Source organism: Tachysurus vachellii, chromosome 4 (genome assembly GCF_030014155.1).
Source record: "Tachysurus vachellii isolate PV-2020 chromosome 4, HZAU_Pvac_v1, whole genome shotgun sequence".
In the NCBI taxonomy this organism is placed as follows: Eukaryota; Metazoa; Chordata; class Actinopteri; order Siluriformes; family Bagridae; genus Tachysurus; species Tachysurus vachellii.
In genome coordinates this window covers 30713140-30740639 of record NC_083463.1, presented here as the reverse complement: position 1 = coordinate 30740639, position 27500 = coordinate 30713140, and the positions used below count along the sequence as shown (strand labels likewise).

At 41.8% G+C, this 27500-nt stretch overlaps 1 protein-coding gene across 2 annotated transcripts in view; it reads right to left on the bottom strand.

Moving 5' to 3' along the window:
• Positions 1 to 15996, bottom strand: part of kcnh7 (potassium channel, voltage gated eag related subfamily H, member 7) — a 49380-nt gene extending 33384 nt beyond the window's left edge. For both annotated transcript variants that reach the window (XM_060868883.1, XM_060868884.1), the window contains exons 1-2: positions 15512 to 15996; positions 14230 to 14460 (exon numbers count right to left, since the gene is read on the bottom strand). In XM_060868883.1, coding sequence (XP_060724866.1) covers positions 14230 to 14460; positions 15512 to 15587 — 307 coding nt within the window. In that variant the 5' untranslated portion in view covers positions 15588 to 15996. The remainder of the gene's footprint in view (positions 1 to 14229; positions 14461 to 15511) is intronic.
• Between the last annotated feature and the right edge of the window lie 11504 nt (positions 15997 to 27500).

Genomic DNA, 27500 nt, shown 5'->3' with positions numbered 1-27500 from the left:
TGGTAAACTTCAGACATTACCACAAAAGTAATGAAATACGTGTGTCAGGGCACCTTTAATTATTATTATTCTTTTTTTTCTTGTGCTCCCACAGCAGGCAGCTCTGCTTATGTTTCTTCAGGTTTAAGTTTCACTGATATTCTTAGCTTTGAGATCATGATAAAGGGAAAACGAAGAGAAAAAAATCGAATCGTTTTAAAGCAGTTAAAGCTCCGACAGTCTGTAGGAGCGATTAATACGAACCTTGTACTGAGAAAAGAAACATAAATAAAAAGTGGATTATTTTCAGCATGTCGCAAAGTGATTTATCATCATTGGGTCGTACTGCATATCCATTTACAGTTACATTTAATGTTTTGGAACATCCATGAGCTCCAGTCATCATGACATCGTTGTCTCTCCCTCACAAGCCTCTTTTCTACCCCACCGGCTGATACCACTGTGATTTGCCAACGATTACAAGGTGTTAGTTTATTAATAAAACAATGAGCAACATGTCACACATCTTAATAGTTAAATTTAATGTTACAGAACATCTGAGAGGATTTGTTTCATTTCATGTCACCATCCTTTCCTTTACAAAGTGTGTGTGTGTGTGTGTGTGTGTGTGTGTACTTTTCCCCGAGACCCCAGTGTGTGTGTGTGTACTTTTCCCCGAGACCCCAGTGTGTGTGTGTGTATGTGTACTTTTCCCGAGACACCAGTGTGTGTATGTGTACTTTTCCCCGAGACCCCAGTGTGTGTGTGTGTGTACTTTCCCCCGAGACCCCAGTGTGTGTGTGTGTATACTTTTTCCCCGAGACCCCAGTGTGTGTGTACTTTTCCCCCGAGACCCCAATGTGTGTGTACAAAGTGTGTGTGTGTGTGTGTGTGTGTGTGTACTTTTCCCCGAGACCCCAGTGTGTGTGTGTACTTTTCCCCGAGACCCCAGTGTGTGTGTGTGTGTGTGTGTGTGTGTGTGTGTGTACTTTTCCCGAGACCCCAGTGTGTGTGTGTGTACTTTTCCCCCGAGACCCCAGTGTGTGTGTGTGTGTACTTTTCCCCGAGACCCCAGTGTGTGTGTACTTTTCCCCGAGACCCCAGTGTGTGTGTACTTTTCCCCCGAGACCCCAGTGTGTGTGTGTACTTTTTCCCCGAGACCCCAGTGTGTGTGTACTTTTCCCCCGAGACCCCAGTGTGTGTGTGTGTGTGTGTACTTTTCCCCGAGACCCCAGTGTGTGTGTGTGTGTGTGTACTTTTCCCGAGACCCCAGTGTGTGTGTGTACTTTTCCCCCGAGACCCCAGTGTGTGTGTGTGTGTACTTTTCCCCCCGAGACCCCGGTGTGTGTGTGTGTGTACTTTTCCCCGAGACCCCAGTGTGTGTGTGTGTACTTTTCCCCCGAGACCCCAGTGTGTGTGTGTGTGTACTTTTCCCCGAGACCCCAGTGTGTGTGTACTTTTCCCCCGAGACCCCAGTGTGTGTGTGTGTGTACTTTTCCCCGAGACCCCAGTGTGTGTGTGTGTGTGTGTGTGTGTGTACTTTTCCCGAGACACCAGTGTGTGTATGTGTGTACTTTTCCCCCGAGACCCCAGTGTGTGTGTGTGTGAACGTGAGTGTGTGTGTGTGTGTGTGCGTGTGTGCATGTGTGTGTGTGAGTGCGTGTTTGTGTGTGAGCGCGTGCGTGTGTGTGTGTGAACGTGTGTGTGTGTGTGTGAGCGTGTGTGTGTGTGTGTGAGCGCGTGTTTGTGTGTGAGCGCGCGCGCGTGTGTGTGAACGTGTGTGTGTGAGCGTGTGTGTGTACTGTAAGACAGATGAATCACTAGTCTGATATCTTCATGTGTTATTGTGATATGATGCTTACAGAGAACAACACAATGTCAAGTCTAATTCAGTGCAGATTTGTTATTTGAGCTGAACAGTAGTTAGGAAACAGGACAGGGAATCCCTCCCGAAGTGTGTGTGCATGTATAGGAGGTGTGTGTGTGTGTGTGTACCTACAAGTGTCTACCATTTGTAGAATTTGTACCGCATCGATATGGAAACACTTTCAGTGGTGCATATAATCAGGTTTGATATCTGATGCTGTGTAAGTTCTTGGTTCTTGTCCAGAAAAGATTGAGGCGTTCCATTCGTGCCCTGTGGGAGAGGAGTTTAAGTATTTTACCGTTTCAGATTACAAGGCTATGCTAATAATAGCGCTGTAGCTAGCTGTGATAGAATGGCAAACTCGCTGAAATGAAAAACTAAAAGGATATGACGGATGAGTCCGGATAAATATACGCAGACTGTTTGGTCCTCGCTCGGAAAACTCGTACACGGAATTCACTTTTGTTGTTTGCTTTAAGATCTGTTGTATGGGTGTGTTAGTGTGAGATGGAGTGTATGTATGAGTAAGTGAATGAGTGTGAGTGTGAGTGTGTGTGTGTGTACAGAAGAGAAGCTTAAAAGCTTAGCTCCATGGGGCTGAGTAATTGCTTTAGATCTTTAAATTTCATGCCGTGCTGGTATTAGTGCATTAAATAGCCTACTGAATGTGGTACTGTATTATCGAATCACACACACACACGCACACACACGCACACACACACACATGCTGTAGTGTGTCTTACTGTAGTTCCATCTGCAAGACAGATCTCATCTTTAACATGTTCAGAAATCCTTATTGTTTGTTTACTGGAAAGCCACCACACATCAATTAACATATTAACCAATCAGGTACCTGCTTGTGTCAGTAGCCACACCCACTCACCCACGCTCGGATGCATCGATCTTATTTTTTCCGGGTCATTTGTCCTCTTTTATCCCGTTCAGGAGAACAAGACAGGGCTTCCACCAGCAGGAGAAGCCCCCGAGTCTGACCGACAGGGAGCAACTCGACAACCCCTAAAAGTTTAATCAGGAGGCTTTATTTAGAACATCAATATCCACAAGAAGACAATGCAGCTCTCCTCTTACCGAGACTCACTTTCATCATCTGTGAGATTATGTTATCTGTTATACGAGACACGGGTCAGATGTCAAGGTCAAGACAGGCCACAAACAGGTCACCGGTTTCGCAGAAGGTTGACATGGCGGAGACGATACTGTTCGAGTCGACGCTGAACAGAACGATTCGTTTCAAGGAAGATAGATTCAGATTCAGAAAATCTCCGAAATCTCCTGTATTTTCAAAATAATTCATCATTTGTGATCCCCTTTTCTTCTAAAAAAAAAATTCAAAACACAGACACAAACACACACACACAAACACACACACTCCTTTAGTGAGGGCTCTGAAGGACAGCAGTGGTATGATAGGTCAGATGAAGTGCACTAGAACAGAGGGAAAGGTCTCTATCTCTTTCTTTCTCTTTCTCTCACGCACACTCACAGTGTAGATGTCAGGCAGGCAGTAATAAGCACTCTGACTGACTGCAGGATCCGAAATTAAACCTGGCTCAGGCAGCGTGGTGTGTGTCTGTGTGTGTGTGTGTGTGTGTGTGTGTGTGTGTGTGTGTGTGTTGGGGGGGTGCAGTTTCAATCTGCAACTAATCCATGGTTTCCTTGTGAGCAGATAGAATAGCTGCAGTTCCCTTTCATTCACTCACTCACAGTGAGTCGGTGTCACTGATTCAGTCACTGACTCAGTTACTGATTCACTCACTCATTAGGCGGCTCACTCATTCACACATCATTCAGTCAGACATTCATTTATCAAACCTTAAACTCTTTTATTCATTCACTCGTTTAGTAACTCACTCACTCACTCACTCGTTTAGTAACTCACTCACTCATTCACTCGTTTAGTAACTCACTCACTCACTCGTTTAGTAACTCACTCACTCACTCACTCATTCACTCGTTTAGTAACTCACTCACTCATTCACTCGTTTAGTAACTCACTCACTCACTCGTTTAGTAACTCACTCACTCACTCACTCGTTTAGTAACTCACTCACTCATTCACTCGTTTAGTAACTCACTCACTCACTCGTTTAGTAACTCACTCACTCACTCACTCATTCACTCGTTTAGTAACTCACTCACTCACTCATTCACTTGTTTAACTCACTCATTCACTCGTTTAGTAACTCACTCATTCACTCGTTTAGTAACTCACTCGCTCACTCATTCACTCGTTAGTAACTCACTCATTCACTTGTTAGTAACTCACTCATTCACTTGTTTAGTAACTCGCTCATTCACTCGTTTACTAACTCGCTCATACACTCGTTTACTAACTCGCTCATTCACTCGTTTACTAACTCGCTCATTCACTCGTTTACTAACTCGCTCATACACTCGTTTACTAACTCGCTCATTCACTCGTTTAGTAACTCCCTCATTCACTCGTTTAGTAACTCCCTCATTCACTCGTTTAGTAACTCACTCATTCACTCGTTTAGTAACTCACTCATTCACTCGTTTAGTAACTCACTCATTCACTCGTTTAGTAACTCACTCATTCACTCGTTTAGTAACTCACTCACTCACTCATTCACTCGTTTAGTAACTCACTCACTCACTCACTCACTCGTTTAGTAACTCCCTCATTCACTCGTTTAGTAACTCACTCATTCACTCGTTTAGTAACTCACTCACTCACTCATTCACTCGTTTAGTAACTCACTCACTCACTCACTCACTCGTTTAGTAACTCCCTCATTCACTCGTTTAGTAACTCACTCACTCACTCACTCACTCGTTTAGTAACTCCCTTATTCACTCGTTTAGTAACTCACTCATTCACTCGTTTAGTAACTCACTCACTCACTCATTCACTCGTTTAGTAACTCACTCACTCACTCACTCACTCGTTTAGTAACTCCCTCATTCACTCGTTTAGTAACTCACTCATTCACTCGTTTAGTAACTCACTCACTCACTCATTCACTCGTTTAGTAACTCACTCACTCGCTCATTCACTCGTTAGTAACTCACTCATTCACTCCTTTACTAACTCGCTCATTCACTCGTTTACTAACTCCCTCATTCACTCGTTTGCTAACTCCCTCATTCACTCGTTTACTAACTCCCTCATTCACTCGTTTACTAACTCCCTCATTCACTCGTTTACTAACTCCCTCATTCACTCGTTTACTAACTCCCTCATTCACTCGTTTACTAACTCGCTCATTCACTCGTTTACTAACTCCCTCATTCACTCGTTTACTAACTCCCTCATTCACTCGTTTAGTAACTCCCTCATTCACTCGTTTACTAACTCCCTCATTCACTCGTTTAGTAACTCCCTCATTCACTCGTTTAGTAACTCCCTCATTCACTCGTTTAGTAACTCACTCACTCACTCATTCACTCGTTTAGTAACTCGCTCATACACTCGTTTACTAACTCGCTCATACACTCGTTTACTAACTCGCTCATTCACTCGTTTAGTAACTCGCTCATTCACTCATTCACTCGTTTAGTAACTCACTCACTCATTCACTCATTTAGTAACTCACTCACTCACTCATTCACTCGTTTACTAACTCGCTCATTCACTCGTTTACTAACTCGCTCATTCACTCGTTTAGTAACTCGCTCATTCACTCGTTTACTAACTCGCTCATTCACTCGTTTACTAACTCGCTCATTCACTCGTTTACTAACTCGCTCATTCACTCGTTTACTAACTCGCTCATTCACTCGTTTACTAACTCGCTCATTCACTCGTTTACTAAATCGCTCATTCACTCGTTTACTCACTCCCTCATTCACTCGTTTACTCACTCCCTCATTCACTCGTTTAGTAACTCACTCACTCCCTCATTCACTCGTTTAGTAACTCACTCACTCACTCATTCACTCGTTTAGTAACTCACTCACTCACTCATTCACTCGTTTACTCACTCGCTCATTCACTCGTTTACTAACTCACTCATTCACTCGTTTACTAACTCGCTCATTCACTCGTTTACTAACTCGCTCATTCACTCCTTTACTAACTCGCTCATTCACTCCTTTACTAACTCGCTCATTCACTCGTTTACTCACTCCCTCATTCACTCTTTTAGTAACTCCCTCATTCGCTCGTTTAGTAACTCACTCATTCGCTCGTTTAGTAACTCACTCATTCGCTCGTTTAGTAACTCACTCATTCGCTCGTTTAGTAACTCACTCATTCGCTCGTTTAGTAACTCACTCATTCGCTCGTTTAGTAACTCACTCATTCGCTCGTTTACTCACTCACTCACTCAATGATTCACTGATTCACTCACTCCATTTCTCACGCTCCATCACTGTGACTGTGTATAACAGTGTTCCTATCAGCTACACATATGTTTAAAAAATACTTTCAGACCTTTGGTTATTTAACTTCGTGTTAAATTCACTTTTCCTGGGTTTTCACAAAACGTTGGCAACAGTTTGATTCACAGGGTTGAACCTGGACATATTTGACAGCATCATTATCAGGGAACAGTTTATTCCGGTCACATCCCTAAAGCAAAGTAAAACCTGGAGCCACTCGCTAGCTGAGTAATAAAGCACAGGGGACAGGAGGGTCAGAAGAAACAGATGGATGGAGATTCCCTCTGACTGCAGAAGGATGAGAGTCTCACCGGCAGTCACACTGACATTGTGTCTGATCATAACTGAGTCTCACTAACTGTTACCTAAAGACCGGAAATGTGCTGTTGATGCGAGAGCTTTGTTAGTAATGGGGCAGATCGCTGCAGCTTACTGTTGTGTTAACAGTTTATTTCTGCAGCTTGTGTCTCGAAATGGGAGAAAAAAAGGAAGACAGAGAGAGACAAACTGAGCTATGGAGCTTCTTTTAAGTTTACACCTGCCAAGAGCAGCACACCAGCTATAAATACATTCCTTTCTGAATCACCAGTTAAAACACACACACAAACACACACACACACACACACAGTCTCTTGTGCTTTCTCTCCCTCTGAGGACACTGTGGACTCCTCAGAGAGAAGGTGGCATTGCCCACAGTGCCACAGACTTACATTACGTACTTACATTACGCTCTCATCTCAGACCTTCTCTAGCTAATTTCATCGCGGTATTTTTTGCTAATCGCTGAACTTCATTTCAAGGTTTCACTGTTTATATCAGCTACAGTACTTGTAGCGGGAGTGTAGTGACCGCTACCGCTGGCGATTGTGGGCGTGGCCTGTCCACCTTTTCTTTTCAGTGCCAATGAGAACCTCTGTAGCAGCATCGCTGAAAAATCACTGCACAGCTCAGAACGTAGTTCCACAGTTTGTTGTTTAATAAAATAGCGTCTGTTTTTATTTGTAGTGAAGTTGTAGCTCAGGACCTACAGTGTTTATTATAGCTAGAATGTTGGCGCTAACCTGTTACTCAGACATTCCACAAGATTAAATCTAACTAAAATCTATGTGTTATAAGCAGAAGAACCATCCAGAAGACCATCCAGCGGCACGGTCTGTGCGTCATACTGCATCACGACAACCCTCCCCTCACACACACACACACACACATACACACACATTTAAGTTTATGTATTTCCTTCACTTTTTTTCTTGTCGTCATGTTACCAGCCTCGCATCTGACTGTTCAAAAGTGAATCCAGAAACGTTAAATAGTTAAAAAAGTTCCAGATATAAAGGTGAAAGTGAAATAAACAGGAAAACCAGTGAAAGTGCAAATAAAATTGTGAATGTGGGCAATTACACAGGCTCCGTTTATGTGCCATGATAAATAAACCAACATCACAGATAATGAATTATTGAGTTAGACAGTGGCGTGTGACAGGAGGAAGACCTTGTAAATTGCTAAAAACACACACACACACACACACACACACACACACACACACACACACGCACGAAGTCTAAAGTGCTAAATTACGTGCACTATTTTTATGACCCAGTCATCGCGCACTTCTTTTGGCTCTCTGTGTAAACAGCGGTGTGAAAGCTGTGTGTAGCCTTTTAGCCAATCACACGTCCCGACAGGCGACCGAGCGGCTCAGCAGCCTTCTAAATGGTGGCTTAATTTGTTTGTGAATAAAACTCATTAATCATGCAAACATGTTGTCAGGCTACACGACCTGGATTCGGTGTCAGATTTGTTATAGTATCAGGGATCTCCCTTGTTCACACTTTTTTATTCAGAAGCAAACAAAAAAAAAGCAATTCGGGTCACGTACGTTAGAAACGAGTTTACAGACCTTAAGAAAAAACAAAACAGCATCGATACCGAAAGATGAAACGAATACATTTGTATAATGACTCCGGTTGAAACTGTTCTGCTCTCCTGTGATGATATTCTACGTTCAGAGGGATTTTTAAACAAGACGAAACCCTCAAGGACTATAACAGAGATGGGGGACTCGAGTCATATGACTTGACTCGAGTCAGACTTAAGTCGCAAATTTGAGACTTGCTTGACGTATATTAAAAAAAGACTCGACTTGACTTTGACTTGACATTCATGACTTGAGACTTGACTCGGACTTGAGGTAAATGACTCAGAGATGGGGGACTCGACTCGACTCAAGTCAGACTTAAGTCGCATATTTGAGACTTGAGACGTGCTTGACAAATATTTAAAAAACTTGACTGACTTGACATTCATGACTTGAGACTTGACTCGGACTTGAGTTAAATGACTCAGAGATGGGGGACTCGACTTGACTCGAGTCAGACTTAAGTCACAAATTTGAGACTTGAGACTTGCTTGACAAATATTAAAAAAAGACTCGACTTGACTTTGACTTGACATTCATGACTTGAGACTTGATGCGGACTTGAGGTAAATGACTCAGAGATGGGGGACTCGACTTGACTCGAGTCAGACTCAAGTCACAAATTTGAGACTTGCTTGACAAATATTAAAAAAAACTCGACTTGACTGACTTGACACTCATGACTTGAGACTTGACTCGGACTTGAGGTAAATGACTCAGAGATGGGGGACTCGACTTGACTCGAGTCAGAACTAAGTCGCAAATTTGAGACTTGAGACTTGCTTGACAAATATTAAAAAAAGACTCGACTTGACTTTGACTTGACATTCATGACTTGAGACTTGATGCGGACTTGAGGTAAATGACTCAGAGATGGGGGACTCGACTTGACTCGAGTCAGACTTAAGTCGCATATTTGAGACTTGAGACTTGCTTGACAAATATTAAAAAATACTCGACTTGACTTTGACTTGACACTCATGACTTGAGACTTACTTGTGACTTGCACATGTGTGACTTACTCCCACCTCTGGACTATAAACAATATGTTAAAGAAAAGATCTGAGATCATTCCCGTACGGAGAAACTGGAAGGGTTTTAAATCAAACAAAGCAGCAAACGCTGGGAAAAGAATTTTATATCATCATTATCATGTACCTAGTAATGGAGGCAGAGGTAATTCTGTTCAGGGGACAAAAGCCTTGATTAGTAATTCTTTCATTTAAATCACATGCGCTATTCAGTATGACATTGTTCCCAGGCTCTACATAAAGCAAAGCCACACTGTGAATAGCTAACATTATAATATTTTCTGGTAATGAAAGGTAATTGCGTTGCTCTGGAACGGCATGCTTTTGGCCAGCAGTCGGGAAATAACTGCGTTCTCTGCAGTACTATGAATTATAAATAAAGCACAGCGTATTTGCCAATCATCTCTGTGGTAAAATAACAATTAAGATGTGTGTGTGTGTGTGTAATCATATCCTGTGTTTTTTGTGTATATATCGTGTGTAATATGCTATCGTTCAGCCTGTTGACAATAGTATCACCTATGGCTATGATGAATGTGAAAGAAGGGGGCGCGGCCACAGATACGGACATTTTCTAATCTAAACCACTGTTACGTTTTGCTAGCGAAGGCTTTTATGGCTTTATCTGCATGACAGCACAGATAAGAGATGCTAAAAACAACAGGGGGTTTCGGTTTCACGTTTTAGAAGAAAGACATTCCGCGAGTCGAAGTGTAACACACCGTTATCTGTTCGATGCTAGTTTATTCTCTGCTCAGGACACAGAAGTCAAATAACACCAGCTGCTAAGGTCTGTTTAATGAACGTCTTAAAGCTGAAGAATTCTTACAGAAACTGATCACTTGATAACAGCCCCGTGCGAGTCAGTCATATATTTGGGAGTTCTTCAATTTCTGAGACAATTAGCAGGAAATGGTGGAAAGCTTATTCCTTTTTAGCTACCAAATAGCATTAAGTAAGGTGTGAAGGCACAGTGGAAAGCCTGGTGATTTCTTTGGACTACTGAGAATTGAGAGGTTGTTTTTTTTTTTTTGTTTTTTTTTAAATAGCAGCGAATCCTTAGAGAAGTAGTTAGAAGGTGTGAGGAGTGCCTCAGGGTGGAGTACTAGGTGCGCTAGATGTTCTGAGCAAACCGAGTGTCTACGGTAGTTTGGGAATATTTTTCCAGCCAAAACGGAGGCTCCTTAAACGTTAGTTTTATTTACAGAACAATGAAAAGCCTGTAGGTTTGTTTTTTTTTATTTCTAGTGGAGGCTTAAGAATTATTTTAAGCAGACGAGGTGCCTCAAGGTGATGTACTACACCGGTTATACTGTACGTTATTAGCCGATCTCGTTCTAGCTCCAGATGCCTCTGATATCTTGTGTACACTTTTCCAGTCACAAGCTTCAGAGTGGCTCTGCACAAACTCATTAGCTCTCCATGCTTCGGTCAATACACAAACCTGCACACACTGTGCTACATATCATGAATCCTGGTATAATATGATACGGTATTATCATCATATCACCCACCTCTAGCCTTAAACTAGTTGTGCTTCTCACTCACACGTGGCTGTACAGTAGCAATGTGTCAATAAACACAATATTCCACGATATACAGCACATAAAATATTTCCAAGCACGCTTCACCGTATTGTCACTAGCCATCTGTTCTGTTTGGGAGGCAGCAGCACAGGCACACAGCACTTCTGGTTAGTATTTGCATGGTATAAAGATAAAGGCTGTCACTTTTGGAAGGCACCAGAAGACAGCTGTCATCCCGGGTACCTTATTTGGGCCTAATTTGAGCACATTGCATGTATCTTTCTTGACTAATACAATTCTATAATCCTGTTCGGCAGACAAGGTTCCCGTGAGAACGCAGAAGACAGACAGAAGTCTTACAGAGAAATCCTCGACGTGATCCAATGAAATTTTCCAAATGCTCATTGTGATCCTTTTCATCTCTAAACATTATGTACAGAAGACAGAAGGTCGGCTTTAGCCGGAAAATTTGGCAGTAATTAGCTGAAAGTGTATTTTTTGCCTGATTCTTGGTCCCGTCTCGTTTCCCAGAGGCTTCGGTCTTCAGCTCCTTCCATTTCCTCTTGGGTGCTATCATGCACCGTCACGCATAAATATCAGTCTGAAATCTAACACCTTCCTGCCACTAGCTGTCAGTGTAATATATATAATCGACATAAAACTATAGACGAGCATCAAATTCAGCAATAAAATTTCACATCTCGTAATTGGCACATTTTCTAGATGTCTGGAGGTTTTACAAAAGATTTATAGGAGGATGATCAAACCATCCCTGTAGAGTGGAAGTGTCTTTTTTTTGACCTGTTCTTCCATTTTCTCTTTCATAGCTGCACTAAAACCTTGTTTTGTTCTTCTAAGGTAGCTTTCACATGTGGCACACATCCAGTTGGATGGATCCTATTTACCAGAGATGGGGGACTCGAGTCATATGACTTGACTCGAGTCAGACTTAAGTCGCATATTTGAGACTTGATACGTGCTTGACAAATATTTAAAAAATACTCGACTTGACTTTGACTTGACATTCATGACTTGAGACTTGACTCGGACTTGAGGTAAATGACTCAGAGATGGGGGACTCGACTTGACTCGAGTCAGACCTAAGTCGCAAATTTGAGACTTGAGACTTGCTTGACAAATATTAAAAAAAGACTCGACTTGATTTTGACTTGACATTCATGACTTGAGACTTGACTCGGACTTGAGGTAAATGACTCAGAGATGGGGGCTTGACTTGACTCGAGTCAGACTTAAGTCGCATATTTGAGACTTGAGACTTGCTTGACAAATATTTAAAAAAGACTCGACTTGATTTTGACTTGACATTCATGACTTTAGACTTGACTCAGACTTGAGGTAAATGACTCAGAGATGGGGGACTCGACTTGACTCGAGTCAGACTTAAGTCGCAAATTTGAGACTTGCTTGAGAAATATTAAAAAAAGACTCGATTTGACATTCATGACTTGAAACTTGACTCGGACTTGCACATGTGTGACTTACTCCCACCTCTGCTATTTACTGCTGATGTGAAAACAGTATCTCATGCACACTCACACACACACACACACACTCACACACACACACTCACAAGATTCTGTCCTTTACACACAAGGTTCTGTGATTTCTAAAAAGTTAACTTATTTTTTTAACCTCAGAAGCTCGGCAGCGACCGAAAAAACGTCTGCAGCGGCACTTTTTAAAAGCGGCCACATCCTGCGCACCTTGCAGGGCACTTCCCATAGGAGCACATTTAGAAGTCGGTTGAGGACAAAAAATAGAGAATAAAAAAAAAAAAAAAAAAAAAGCATTCAGCTTCCGCAACATATTTATTTATTTATCTTCATATCAGCATCTGTATGTTCAGCGTTTTCATTTCGGTTTAAAAGTTTCAGTTTTCTGCTTTCTGTAAAGCGATCGTTAGCCTGAGAAAGGTGAACATAAACGTTTGTTCAGAAGCCATAGCCTCCAAAACATCATCGGTTCACTGCGTTTTCTATGTAGTTATTACTTAAACTTGATCAGTATCGCCGCATTCGTCAATGATTCAAGAAATAATGAATTTAGATGAATATTGTGACATTAAACAGCAACACAGCATGTTGAGATCACAGGGAAGATAATGTCGGATTAGAGCAGATGCCACATGTCCCTTTCTCATTCATCAGCTTCCTACTTTCCGCACCTGGTTATGGCATCGGTTCGTTCATTCGAGCGCTGACTCATGAGCTGTGGCCGTCTGGGTGAGCCGGTGTTGGCATGGCCCTGGCCTGACCTTCAGCCTCCGCTGTGCCACCCGACACCCTCGACACTGACAGACATGTGTTAATTATCACAGGTGTGACTTTCCATAACACACTGACTGACTCTCCTATATGGGTGTGCGCATATACTTAGGTACACATGCACGCAGAAAGGCTTTTTATTTAGACCTCGCTCGGGTCATGCTGCTTTTCTTACACAATCCTCTCTATTCTCATTTGTCAGAAACATGCGATCGCTTCGAGGTCATCTCTCTCTCAGGGAGCTTTAAAATTCCCCTGCTGTGTGTGCTGTTGTCAAACAGTCCGAGGTCAGAGATAAGGTAGCTGAGTTGGGACAAATGATTTTGCCTACCTACCTACCTACAGTCCATCCTTCTCTACTGATCCGTCTGTTTCTCACTCGTTCCCTTCCCCTCTCGTGTCTGTTACGCACAGAATTAAAAGGAGGCAGCATTATGAGTTATATAACTGCTGACATTCCTTACTTCCGCATATATTGTACTTATTGTGATACAGGAGCAAAAGGTCTGGGACAAAATTTGCTCTCTGCGTCGTCCTCGTTGTTTTTTTTTTTCCGTTTTTTTTTTTTTTTCATTTTAATGAACGTCCCTCATTAAAATGCTTAAAGAAAACCTAAAGGAAGATCTGAATTAGTTTCACGGACACTGATAACACATGTTTCTTTTTATAATTCTAACAAGATTATACACACAATATCTAACAATAAAAAATTTAATATACAAAAATAAAATAAAATAAGATGTGTTATTCGGTTGTGGTAGAACAATAATTACAAAGAATAATAATTTAGAGGATTTTTAGATTCCTAAAGAGTCTTTAAGATGGAAAATATGTCTTCTATGTAGTGTATTTACTTTTGATTTTTTTATTTTCCACATAAAGTCTTTGGGTTGTTGATCGGAGGATCCGGGTTCAAGGCCCAGCACAGACAAGCTGCCACTGCTGGGCCCTTGAGCAAGGCCCTCAACCCTCCCTGCTCCAGGGGCGCTGTATCATAGCTGCCCCTACACTCTGACCGCAGCCTCCACAGTTGGGGTAGAAAAAAATTCCACTGTGCTGTAATGTACTGTATATGTGGTGATAATAAAGGCTTCTAAAGGCTTCCCACTTCTATGCTATAAAACCACATAGAAACTTTGGGTCAAACGTCAAGACTTTCAGATCCTGTCCAATCAAACAAAGTTCTGAACAATACAGTCATTCATAAATACCCAAATGGTGGTGAACACGTGTCCACGTGAAGCAGCCTTGTACTTACCATCCTTGCGGTGGTACGTGATCTCCACTTTCCTCTCCTCCGAGCCGAGCAGGGCCTGCGCTATCTGTGCAACGGCGTGCCGCTTCGTCAGCTGGCCGTGCAGGAAGTCGCACGTGCACGGCTTCTGCATGATGTCTGGCCGTGAGAAGCCCGTCATTTCACAGAAGCCGTCGTTGCAGAAGATGATGGCGCAGTTTTGCACTCGGGCATTTGCTATCACAAACTTCTTATCTGTGGAGGCAGACAGGAAGACAAAGGTGTTAATAGTGTAATGATGATGAAGACTTAATTAATTAACACACTCTGATAAGATCCTGAACCCTATTATTCCTAGGCATTAACACTCGTGTCCATAATCCAGCACCTGTTTTATGTCCAATATATTTCTATAAATAAATATATAGTATAAATGATCCATCTATGAAACTAAATGCTACGTATGACAACCTTAGGCACTCACCTCATTATTTTAATAATTAAAAAAGCATGATCACATTTAACGGTACTTATATACAGTATAAATGAATGGCGTCATGTTGGTGTTTTAACAATATAACTGGAATGAATCATGAATAATATTTGACTTTGATGTCTTGCTAATAGTAAAAAAACGTAAACGTCGATTTGTAAGGAATTAAATGAACACAAATCATTGTACAATTATCATGTCATTAATACCACAATGTGTGTAAAGATCAGAGACTGACCAGAAAGCATCTCAGATCTCTTGTCATTTGACTTAAGTCTGTTTTAAATGCATTTAATCTTCTATATGAGAACTTTCCCAACACTCAAGGTGCAGGAAATGCAGGAACGGGTGTAAACACTATTGCGTTTGTTTGTTTGTTTGTTTGTTTTTATTTAAAAATAAATACATTATTAAATAAATTGAATAAATAATTCATTTATTATTTGCATTCGTTAATAACCTAGAACAATATGAGCTGGAGAGATCAGATGTGCAGATTGCTGACTGGACAGTGTTTTATAGCGACAGTAAGATTTTGCGCCAGTGAACGCGCGCGTTTGCGCCTTTTGCGCGTAGCTACGATTGTAAACAATAAAATAAAAGCGGAATCAAAACAGCAGAAGCCGATATTCAAACAAAACGACGTGATACAGTAAAGCACGTGGATTCACTTTCACTAGAAAATACGACACGATATTTCTTAAACGACACTGTAAATGACGATCAGTACAGATTGGAGGTCATCTGTTCACTGCGTGACAAAGACTGAGTGACAAAAAGTCCCCGGTAAAGGAAACGTGACATGACACTTACTCTGACCCTCGAATTTACGGATAATGATCCCCAGGAAGGTGTTTTGCGGCGCGACGTGACCCCGCCGCACCGGCATGATGATCGCGTGGAAATCCAACGGAGCCAAAGGAGGCTCTGTGTGTGTGTGTGTGTGTGTGTGTGTGTGTGTGTGTGTGTGTGTGTGTGTGTGTGTGTGTGTGTGTGTGTGTGTTTTACGAGCGGCGGAGTGCGGATGCACGGGGACCTCCGTCACAAGTCGTCATTCCGGCTGAATTTATGTGTCCTTTGTGCGCGCGCCTCCGATCTTCACGGCTCGTCTTTCCCGCTTGTCGTTCTTACGCAAGAAACCGGGGCAGCACGCAGCCGCGAGTGCGGGCGCGAGTGCACGCACATCACTGAGCTAAGGGCGCGCGTGGAAAAGGCGAAACGGTGCACACACCGCATGTCAAAACCGCACGTCCCGCTCATAGCACCGGCGCACAGTTCTCTGCGTACTGCTTAGTACGGCAGTGGATGCAGCCGCGCGCTTGAGTCAGCTGACAACCAGTGACGTCGGTCCGCTGTACGGTCGTGCGCGAGGAAACCGTATCTGAGACAACAGCGTCCAACAGCCTGAAGCACGTGGTCCTGTTTTTTCTCTCTCTCTCTCTCTCTCTCTAACCTTCAAGCGTATCGGTGACACACCGAGAGGAAAAAGCAGAGCGGATGTAGTCAACCGAGATAATTCGGTCAGATATTCTGGTGTAGCTCGAACTGTGATGGATTCGTGAGAACTAAGTTACTAAAATTAAGTCAATTAAGCAAAATCAGATTTTTAAGTGCAGGTGCAATCATCTAATCATGCAGCATTACTGGTAATGAGACAAGATGACACCCAGAGCCCTGAGGAGAATGTTCTGGGGGATAAAATGGTCCTTATTCATTCAGGGCTTTATAACCAGTCAGGGTGGTGGAGGAACCGGTGCCAGGTACCGGTACAGTGATTGTGTGGTGGGGATACAACCTGAACCTGTGCCAGGTACCAGTACAGTGATTGTGTGGTGGGGATACAGCCTGAACCAGAGCCAGTCCTGGGTACAGTGATTGTGTGGTGGGGATACAGTCTGAACCTGTGCCAGGTACCGGTACAGTGATTGTGTGGTGGGGATACAGCCTGAACCTGTGCCAGGTACCGGTACAGTGATTGTGTGGTGGGGATACAACCTGAACCTGTGCCAGGTACCGGTACAGTGATTGTGTGGTGGGGATACAGCCTGAACCTGTGCCAGGTACCGGTACAGTGATTGTGTGGTGGGGATACAACCTGAACCTGTGCCAGGTACCGGTACAGTGATTGTGTGGTGGGGATACAGCCTGAACTAGAGCCAGATCAGGGTACAGTGATTGTGTGGTGGGGATACAACCTGAACCTGTGCCAGGTACCAGTACAGTGATTGTGTGGTGGGGATACAACCTGAACCTGTGCCAGGTACCGGTACAGTGATTGTGTGGTGGGGATACAGCCTGAACCAGAAACTCTGGGGAGGCAGAAATCCAAGCTCAGAATCTAACTGGGACCCTGGAGCTGCAAGCTCTGTTTTTTAAATGAGGTTTTATGAACTGTTCCTTAAAGCACTTATTATACAGTAAGCCATGGTTCGATCCTAAGCTCAGGTTTCTGTCTGTGTGAAGTTTCATTTCCTGCAGGTTCTCTGATTTCATACAATCCCAAAATCATGCTATTAGGCAGATCAGCTAGGTCCAATTAGCCCTAAATGTTAATGAGTGCCATGATGGACTGATGCCCAATTCAGGGTGTATTCCTGACCAAGATAATGTGCTTACTTAAGAAGAACTGTGTGACTATGTACTGGATCCACCAGGAGCACAACAAAAGTGCTAATCGATGTTCTCTTATGGTTTTGGGTTCCACAGGAAGTCTAAAGACAGGAAGCTGTCCTACATAGAACCTTTGTTTCCCCAAAGGGTAAAACCAACGGCCTCATTACGGATCTAGATTTTACTTTTCTTTCTAAGAGTCTTCTAAGGAGTCTTCATAAATAATTCAACACGGTCAGTAGATTAAAAATCCGTCATAAAAACGTGCCCCCTGTGCCCACTTCGCTGACCTCTGAAAGAATGGATTTATAAGTCTGTATAGTTTTCTGTTGCTCAGGGATTTTAAGGTCTAGCTGTTATAAGAGGTTACTTGGAACTGCTTTGCTGCACACCAGAGGGACTGTTCTGCTGAAGGGTGGAAAATCTTCTGCCATTTAAAAAGTCACACCTGCAAAGACGTAAACAAATATCTAACCCATACTAATTATTTACTCTGAGTGATTTGATCATCTAATCTGATGTCTAATGTCATTAGATCCTTATGTGTAACGCAAAGGCAATTATTTTTTAATGACTGTATCAGTGCCTCCATCTAGTGGTGTTAAGGAGCAGTGCAAATGTTTTTTTTTTCTCTGTTTTTCCAGGCTATAAAGTGCAAGTTCAAGATGCATTTCCAGGCTATAACCTGCATGTTCAAGATACATTTCTAGGCTATAACATGCATGTTTGAAAAGCTTTTCCAGGCTATAACATGCATGTTCAAGATGCTTTTCCAGGCTATAACATGCATGTTCAAGATGCTTTTCCAGGCTATAATGTGCATGTTCAAGATGCTTTTCCAGGCTATAATGTGCATGTTCAAGATGCTTTTCCAGGCTATAACATGCATGTTCAAGATGCTTTTCCAGGCTATAACACGCATGTTCAAGATGCATTTCTAGGCTATAACATGCATGTTCAAGATGCTTTTCCAGGCTATAACACGCATGTTCAAGATGCATTTCTAGGCTATAACATGCATGTTCAAGATGCTTTTCCAGGCTATAACATGCATGTTCAAGATGCATTTCTAGGCTATAACATGCATGTTCAAGATGCATTTCTAGGCTATAACATGCATGCTTGAAAAGCTTTTCCAGGCTATAACATGCATGTTCAAGATGCTTTTCCAGGCTATAACATGCATGTTCAAGATGCTTTTCCAGGCTATAACATGCATGTTCAAGATGCATTTCTAGGCTATAACATGCATGTTCAAGATGCATTTCTAGGCTATAACATGCATGCTTGAAAAGCTTTTCCAGGCTATAACATGCATGTTCAAGATGCTTTTCCAGGCTATAACATGCATGTTCAAGATGCTTTATCAGGCTATAATGTGCATGTTCAAGATGCTTTTCCAGGCTATAACATGCATGTTCAAGATGCTTTTCCAGGCTATAATGTGCATGTTCAAGATGCTTTTCCAGGCTATAATGTGCATGTTCAAGATGCTTTTCCAGGCTATAACATGCATGTTCAAGATGCTTTTCCAGGCTATAACACGCATGTTCAAGATGCATTTCTAGGCTATAACATGCATGTTCAAGATGCTTTTCCAGGCTATAACACGCATGTTCAAGATGCATTTCTAGGCTATAACATGCATGTTCAAGATGCTTTTCCAGGCTATAACATGCATGTTCAAGATGCATTTCTAGGCTATAACATGCATGTTCAAGATGCATTTCTAGGCTATAACATGCATGCTTGAAAAGCTTTTCCAGGCTATAACATGCATGTTCAAGATGCTTTTCCAGGCTATAACATGCATGTTCAAGATGCTTTTCCAGGCTATAACATGCATGTTCAAGATGCATTTCTAGGCTATAACATGCATGTTCAAGATGCATTTCTAGGCTATAACATGCATGCTTGAAAAGCTTTTCCAGGCTATAACATGCATGTTCAAGATGCTTTTCCAGGCTATAACATGCATGTTCAAGATGCTTTATCAGGCTATAATGTGCATGTTCAAGATGCTTTTCCAGGCTATAACATGCATGTTCAAGATGCTTTTCCAGGCTATATCATGCATGTTCAAGATGCTTTTCCAGGCTATAACATGCATGTTCAAGATGCTTTTCCAGGCTATATCATGCATGTTCAAGATGCTTTTCCAGGCTATAACATGCATGTTCAAGATGCTTTTCCAGGCTATAACATGCATGTTCAAGATGCTTTTCCAGGCTATAACATGCATGTTCAAGATGCTTTTCCAGGCTATAACAGTACTCATGTTTTTAGTATTAAACCACTTTATATAGAAATTTTTTAAAGCTAAATATTATATACGATGCTTAATTCAGTTCCTATTGATTAGTAGGTGGTGTTTAATGTTCTATGCAAGCAGTTGTTCCAGCTGTAATTCCAATCAGAGTTTGTTACATATTAATTCTCCCACAGTGAAATTTCTATACTATATTAATGCTCCACATAATCTACGCTTAGTAATCAAGACGTTTATTTAACATATGGAAGGAGTCTCCAGTGTCTGTTATTGTTTGTACTGTAGTTTCTTAGGAAGTGCATTTTTTTTTCTTAGTCATTTCAAGATAAGTCTGGAGAAGTTATGTGACTAATTGAACACGATTATATATCAGTGTACGTACACAAAAATGGATGGAGTGTTGATTTTATTTACATTGTGAGTACACTTCAATTCAACAGCAGAAATGTGTAGGTCTAGCTTTCAGAACCTCTTGAGATACCACCTTGAGATGTCATGTTCCTCAGACTGAAGGATTTTAAAAAATCATGAAGCAGACAGTTTATTTATTTATATGTTTTTTGCTATTTTAAAAGAAAGAAAAAAATGTGCCAAGAATGTCCGCCTGCTGAGGCTCAGAGACATGAGACACACAGACTGTTGCGGGAGAATGTGTGGGAACGATTTCTGCTGTGAACTTTCTGAAGAGAGGAAAAGAAATTGGCTGGAATTTATCAAGTAAATCATTTGAGAATTTATATAATTTGGCACACACACACACACACACACAGTGGTGTAGTATACACAGGGTGATTTGGTAATGGACAGGTATGTAAACGTGTTGACTGTCAGTCATGGTGTGTGAATGGCTGGATTCTGAATTATTGATGATTTGTGTGTGTGTGTGTGTGTGTGTGTGTGTGTGTGTGTGTGTGTGTGTGTGTGTGTGAGACCTACTGTAATCTATGATTATTAGAATTAAATCCACCCCATTAATTATTGATGCCTATTTCTTTATGCTCAGTGACTTAAAGTGTGTGTTTATGTGTGTGTGTGTGTGTGTGTGTCTCCCTCATTTCATATGAATGTCATCACCATATCATTAAATGAAACCATAAAAAGCAAAAAATATATAACTTTTTGTTTATTAATTAATGTAAAATGATAACGGGGGGCACGGTGGCTTAGTGGTTAGCACGTTCGCCTCACACCTCCAGGGTCGGGGTTTGATTCCCGCCTCCGCCTTGTGTGTGTAGAGTTTGCATGTTCTCCCCGTGCCTCGGGGGTTTCCTCCAGGTACTCCGGTTTCCTCCCCCGGTCCAAAGACATGCATGGTAGGTTGATTGGCATCTCTGGAAAATTGTCCATAGTGTGTGAGTGTGTGAGTGAATGAGAGTGTGTGTGTGCCCTGTGATGGGTTGGCACTCCGTCCAGGGTGTATCCTGCCTTGATGCCTGATGACGCCTGAGATAGGCACAGGCTCCCCGTGACCCGAGGTAGTTCGGATAAGCGGTAGAAGATGAATGAGTGAGTGAAATGATAACAGTAAAGTGTGTAAAGTGTGGAAATCGATCACTATTCATTTCAACTCATAGGAATTCAACAATATAGTTATAAGGAAATAAGAAAGTGAAACAAACCGCTTATTTATCGTGATTAATTTGCTCAGGCAAAGACACCTGGCTGAAATATGTGTGCACATACATGATTTATTTAACCTGTGTATTTTGTTTCGTTCAGGGCAGCAGTGTTAGGTTCAAGGTTAATGGATAGTGATACGGCTGCGTTACACCTGAGTAAGATGGAGGAAATTGGACAACTTGTCCTCTGGGCGGCCTTCTCTCCTACAGTTGTAATACTCTACACTTTCCATCTGATCTCTGTTAATTAGTCAGAGAGGGAGAGCGAGAAATCCAGTAAAACACGTCTCCCTTACAGGACGCACGTCTGATGGGAAGCGATCTTACCTTACGTTTTGTTTTACCTCCATTTTTTAATGTATGACATCACAGGATCTTAGCTCTTAGAGAAATATAACCAAGAGCTATGATGTTGACAAATAATTACAGTAATGATTGAGTCTGATTGGTCAGATATTGGTGGGCACGGTGGCTTAGTGGTTAGCACGTTCGCCTCACACCTCCAGGGTTGGGGGTTCGATTCCCGCCTCCACCTTGTGTGTGTGGAGTTTGCATGTTCTCCCCGTGCCTCGGGGGTTTCCTCCGGGTACTCCGGTTTCCTCCCCCGGTCCAAAGACATGCATAGTAGGTTGATTGGCATCTCTGGAAAATTGTCCGTAGTGTGTGAGTGAATGAGAGTGTGTGTGTGTGTGCCCTGCAATGGGTTGGCACTCCGTCCAGGGTGTATCCTGCCTTGATGCCCGATGACGCCTGAGATAGGCACAGGCTCCCCGTGACCCGAGGTAGTTCGGATAAGCGGTAGAAAGTGAGTGAGAGAGTGAGAGAGTGAGTGGTCAGATATTGTGTGTTTGATTCTCACAAAATTTTGGAATCATGAAGTGAGGTATTGGAATGGAGTCCTGAAGTGTTTTATTCTCCTTATACCTCAGCAGTTTGACAACAGTTTGATTACAGAAAATGTTTGAAGAGAAAAAAGATCGTGAGCTCAGCATCCTGGTGCATGAATTGGAAGCCAAAGAGGGCACTATTGGTCAGGGGTGGCATACTGTGTCTCTGCTGTCAATCACAGCAACACTGGATAATGTTGGGCATCTGTGAGTTCATATATGTGGAAGAGGGCAAAAAGTGCTTTCCTTTGAGTGTGTTGTGCTGCCCCGGGACACTGCCCTCTAAGTGTAGTAGGTGTAGTATGATAGTGAAGACCTGGCTGGTGGATGTGAACCTACAGGTGACCAAGCTGGGGAGCAAACATGTATACTTACTTTCAGTGTTGATAAAGATTTGTGAACAGACAAAAGTTCCGTTTTCGTGAACCAAAAACTCGTCTGTCCTAAAGACTTAAAAATAACCAAGCTCCAAAGAGAACCCATCATCTTCAGAACCATGTTCCAAAGAGAACCCATCATCTTCAGAACCATGTTCCAAAGAGAACCCAGCATCTTCAGAACCATGTTCCAAAAAAATCCATCATCTTCAGAACCATGTTCCAAAGAGAACCCAGCATCTTCAGAACCATGTTCCAAAGAGAACCCATCATCTTAAGAACCATGTTCCAAAGAGAACTCATCATCTTCAGAACCTTGTTCCAAAGAGAACCCAGCATCTTCAGAACCATGTTCCAAAGAGAACCCATCATCTTCAGAACCATGTTCCAAAAAACCCATCATCTTCAGAACCATGTTCCAAAAAGAACCCATCATCTTCAGAACCATGTTCCAAAGAGAACTCATCATCTTCAGAACCATGTTCCAAAGAGAACCTATCATCTTCAGAACCATGTTAAAAAAAGAACCCATCATCTTCAGAACCATGCTCCAAAGAGAACCCATCATCTTCAGAACCATGTTCCAAAAAAATCCATCATCTTCAGAACCATGTTCCAAAGAGAACCCAACATCTTCAGAACCATGTTCCAAAGAGAACCCATCATCTTCAGAACCATGTTCCAAAGAGAACTCATCATCATCAGAACCTTGTTCCAAAGAGAACCCATCATCTTCAGAACCATGTTCCAAAAAGAACTCATCTTCAGAACCATGTTCCAAAGAGAACTCATCATCTTAAGAACCATGTTCCAAAGAGAACTCATCATCTTCAGAACCTTGTTCCAAAGAGAACCCATCATCTTCAGAACCATGTTCCAAAGAGAACCCATCATCTTCAGAACCATGTTCCAAAGAGAACCCATCATCTTCAGAACCATGTTCCAAAGAGAACCCATCATCTTCAGAACCATGTTCCAAAGAGAACCCATCATCTTCAGAACCATGTTCCAAAAAGAACCCATCATCTTTAGAACCATGCTCCAAAGATAACCCATCATCTTCAGAACCATGCTCCAAAGAGAACTCATTATCTTTAGAACCATGTTCCAAAGAGAACCCATCATCTTCAGAACCATGTTCCAAAAAGAACTCATCTTCAGAACCATGTTCCAAAGAGAACTCATCATCTTCAGAACCTTGTTCCAAAGAGAACCCATCATCTTCAGAACCATGTTCCAAAGAGAACCCATCATCTTCAGAACCATGTTCCAAAGAGAACTCATCATCTTAAGAACCATGTTCCAAAGAGAACCCATCATCTTCAGAACCATGTTCCAAAAAGAACCCATCATCTTTAGAACCATGTTCCAAAAAGAACCCATCATCTTTAGAACCATGCTCCAAAGATAACCCATCATCTTCAGAACCATGCTCCAAAGAGAACCCATCATCTTTAGAACCATGTTCCAAAGAGAACTCATTATCTTTAGAACCATGTTCCAAAGAGAACTCATCATCTTCAGAACCATGTTCCAAAAAGAACTCATCTTCAGAACCATGTTCCAAAGAGAACTCATCATCTTCAGAACCTTGTTCCAAAGAGAACCCATCATCTTCAGAACCATGTTCCAAAGAGAACCCATCATCTTCAGAACCATGTTCCAAAGAGAACTCATCATCTTAAGAACCATGTTCCAAAGAGAACTCATCATCATCAGAACCATGTTCCAAAAAGAACCCATCATCTTTAGAACCATGTTCCAAAGAGAATTCATCTTCAGAACCATGTTCCAAAGAGAACTCATCATCTTCAGAACCATGTTCCAAAGAGAACCCATCATCTTCAGAACCATGTTCCAAAGAGAACTCATCATCTTAAGAACCATGTTCCAAAGAGAACTCATCATCTTAAGAACCATGTTCCAAAGAGAACTCATCATCTTAAGAACCATGTTCCAAAGAGAACCCATCATCTTCAGAACCATGTTCCAAAGAGAACCCATCATCTTCTGAGTGACACCATGTAGATCCTCTCTCGTTGCCTCACACACAGTATTCTATAAAACAGAGCACACTGTAAGGTGACAGCTGATGTGTAATACACAACCCAGGCAGCAGGTAGCAGCACATGTACATATGAAAAAAGCCAGGGCTGGATTCAAGCCCCCTCATGTCCAGCCCTCTGGGTAAACTGGAAGCAAACCAACCCTGAAGTTTAAAAATAATTATAAAAATGATCTGCTTTATAAGAGTCTGCCCTTCTTTCCTGCAATCGCTATATCAAGATCTACTGGAAGTCCATAAAAAGCACATCCATAACATCAAGGGAAAAGGAAATATATGCATAAATAAATGTAAATAAGATGGTCCATTTTATACAGGTCTGGTTTGAGCAATATGTAGCTGGCTGATCCACACTTTATGCCAACTGACGTAACCTGTGATATAAATACAGTTTAATGTTTTATGTAGCGTGATATTTTGTCCATGATACTGTATGTACTGCAAGGCCATAATATTTCCCCTAATAAGTGCGCAGCATTATTTGTAGCTGCAGGCTGATGAACGGTGCTCTGTGACCGTTTTCTCAGCGGGATGTGTGAGCGTGGCACGTAGCAGGAGCCTTGCAGTGGAATGGAAATCGATAAGATCTAAATTATTCAGGATTAAGGAACGTTATAATCCTCGTGTTAAAATGATATTAAGCTCTTAATTGCCTGATACACAGAAGCCCATATTTGAAAATGCCAGTGACAAAATGGTGAGTCGGTTAATTTACCTTATAGGCATGTGAGTGAGTGAGTGAATGAAAGAGTGAGTGAGTGAGTGAGTGAATGTGTGAGTGAGTGAAAGAGTGAGTGAGTGAGTGAGTGAGTGAGTGAGTGAATGCGTGAGTGAGTGAGTGAGTGAGTGAGTGAGTGAGTGAGTGAATGCGTGAGTGAGTGAAAAAGTGAGTGAATGCATGGCCGAGTGTTGTGAGTGAGTGAGTGAAAGAGTGAGTGAGTGAGAAAGTGAGTGAATGCGTGAGTGAGTGAGTGAGTGAGTGAGTGAATGTGTGAGTGAGTGAAAAAGTGAGTGAATGCATGGCCGAGTGAAAGAGTGAGTGAGTGAGAAAGTGAGTGAATGCATGGTGTTGTGAGTGAGTGAGTGACTGAACGAGTGAGTGAGCGAGTAAGTGAGTGAGTGACTGAGTGAGTGAGTAAAAGAGCGAGTGAGTGACTAAGTAAATAAGTGAATGAAAGAGTGAGTGAGTGAGTGATCGAGTGAGCGAGTGAGTGAGTGAGTGAGTGAGTGTGTGAGTGAGTGAAAGAGTGAGTGAGTGACTAAGTAAGTAAGTGAATGAAAGAGTGAGTGAGTGATTGAGCGAGTGAGTGAGTGATTGAACGAGTGAGCGAGTGAGTAAGTGAGTGAAAGAGTGAGTCAGTGATTGAGTGAGTAAACAAGTGACTGTGTTGTGAGTGAGTGAATGTCTGAGTGAGTGAACGAGTGAGTGAGTGACTGAGTGAGTGAGTGAAGGAACCACTGAATGAGTAAGGACTGAGTGAGTGAATGACTGAGTGGGTGACTTAGAGAGTGACTGAGAGAATGAATAATGAGAGAATGAGTAATGAGTTATTACTGAGTGAACAGTAACAGAGTGATTGAATTAATGAGTGATTGACCGAGTGACTGAATGAATGAGTGTGTAAATTACCCAGTGCATAACTGAGCAATTGCTTAAGTGAGATGGTGCGTAAATGAGTGAGAGTGTTAATATGTGTATGTACATGAGTATGTGAGAGTGTTAATATGTGTATGTACATGAGTATGTGAGAGTGTTAATATGTGTATGTACATGAGTGTGTGAGAGTGTTAATATGTGTATGTACATGAGTGTGTGAGAGTGTTAATATGTGTATGTACATGAGTGTGTGAGAGTGTTAATATGTGTATGTACATGAGTGTGTGAGTGTGTTAATATGTGTATGTACATGAGTGTGAGAGTGTTAATATGTGTATGTACATGAGTGAGTGAGAGTGTTAATATGTGTATGTACATGAGTGTGTGAGAGTGTTAATATGTGTATGTACATGAGTGTGTGAGAGTGTTAATATGTGTATGTACATGAGTGTGTGAGAGTGTTAATATGTGTATGTACATGAGTGTGTGAGAGTGTTAATATGTGTATGTACATGAGTGTGTGAGTGTGTTAATATGTGTATGTACATGAGTGTGAGAGTGTTAATATGTGTATGTACATGAGTGAGTGAGAGTGTTAATATGTGTATGTACATGAGTGTGTGAGAGTGTTAATATGTGTATGTACATGAGTGTGTGAGAGTGTTAATATGTGTATGTACATGAGTGTGTGAGAGTGTTAATATGTGTATGTACATGAGTGTGTGAGTGTGTTAATATGTGTATGTACATGAGTGTGTGAGTGTTAATATGTGTATGTACATGAGTGAGTGAGAGTGTTAATATGTGTATGTACATGAGTGTGTGAGAGTGTTAATATGTGTATGTACATGAGTGTGTGAGAGTGTTAATATGTGTATGTACATGAGTGAGTGAGAGTGTTAATATGTGTATGTACATGAGTGTGTGAGAGTGTTAATATGTGTATGTACATGAGTGTGTGAGAGTGTTAATATGTGTATGTACATGAGTGTGTGAGTGTGTTAATATGTGTATGTACATGAGTGTGTGAGAGTGTTAATATGTGTATGTACATGAGTGTGTGAGAGTGTTAATATGTGTATGTACATGAGTGTGTGAGAGTGTTAATATGTGTATGTACATGAGTGTGTGAGAGTGTTAATATGTGTATGTACATGAGTGTGTGAGAGTGTTAATATGTGTATGTACATGAGTGTGTAAGTGTGTTAATGTGTGTATGTACATGAGTGTGTGCGTGTGTTAATATGTGTATGTACATGAGTGTGTGAGAGTGTTAATATGTGTATGTACATGAGTGTGTGAGTGTGTTAAAGTGTGTATGTACATGAGTGTGTGAGAGTGTTAATATGTGTATGTACATGAGTGTGTGAGTGTGTTA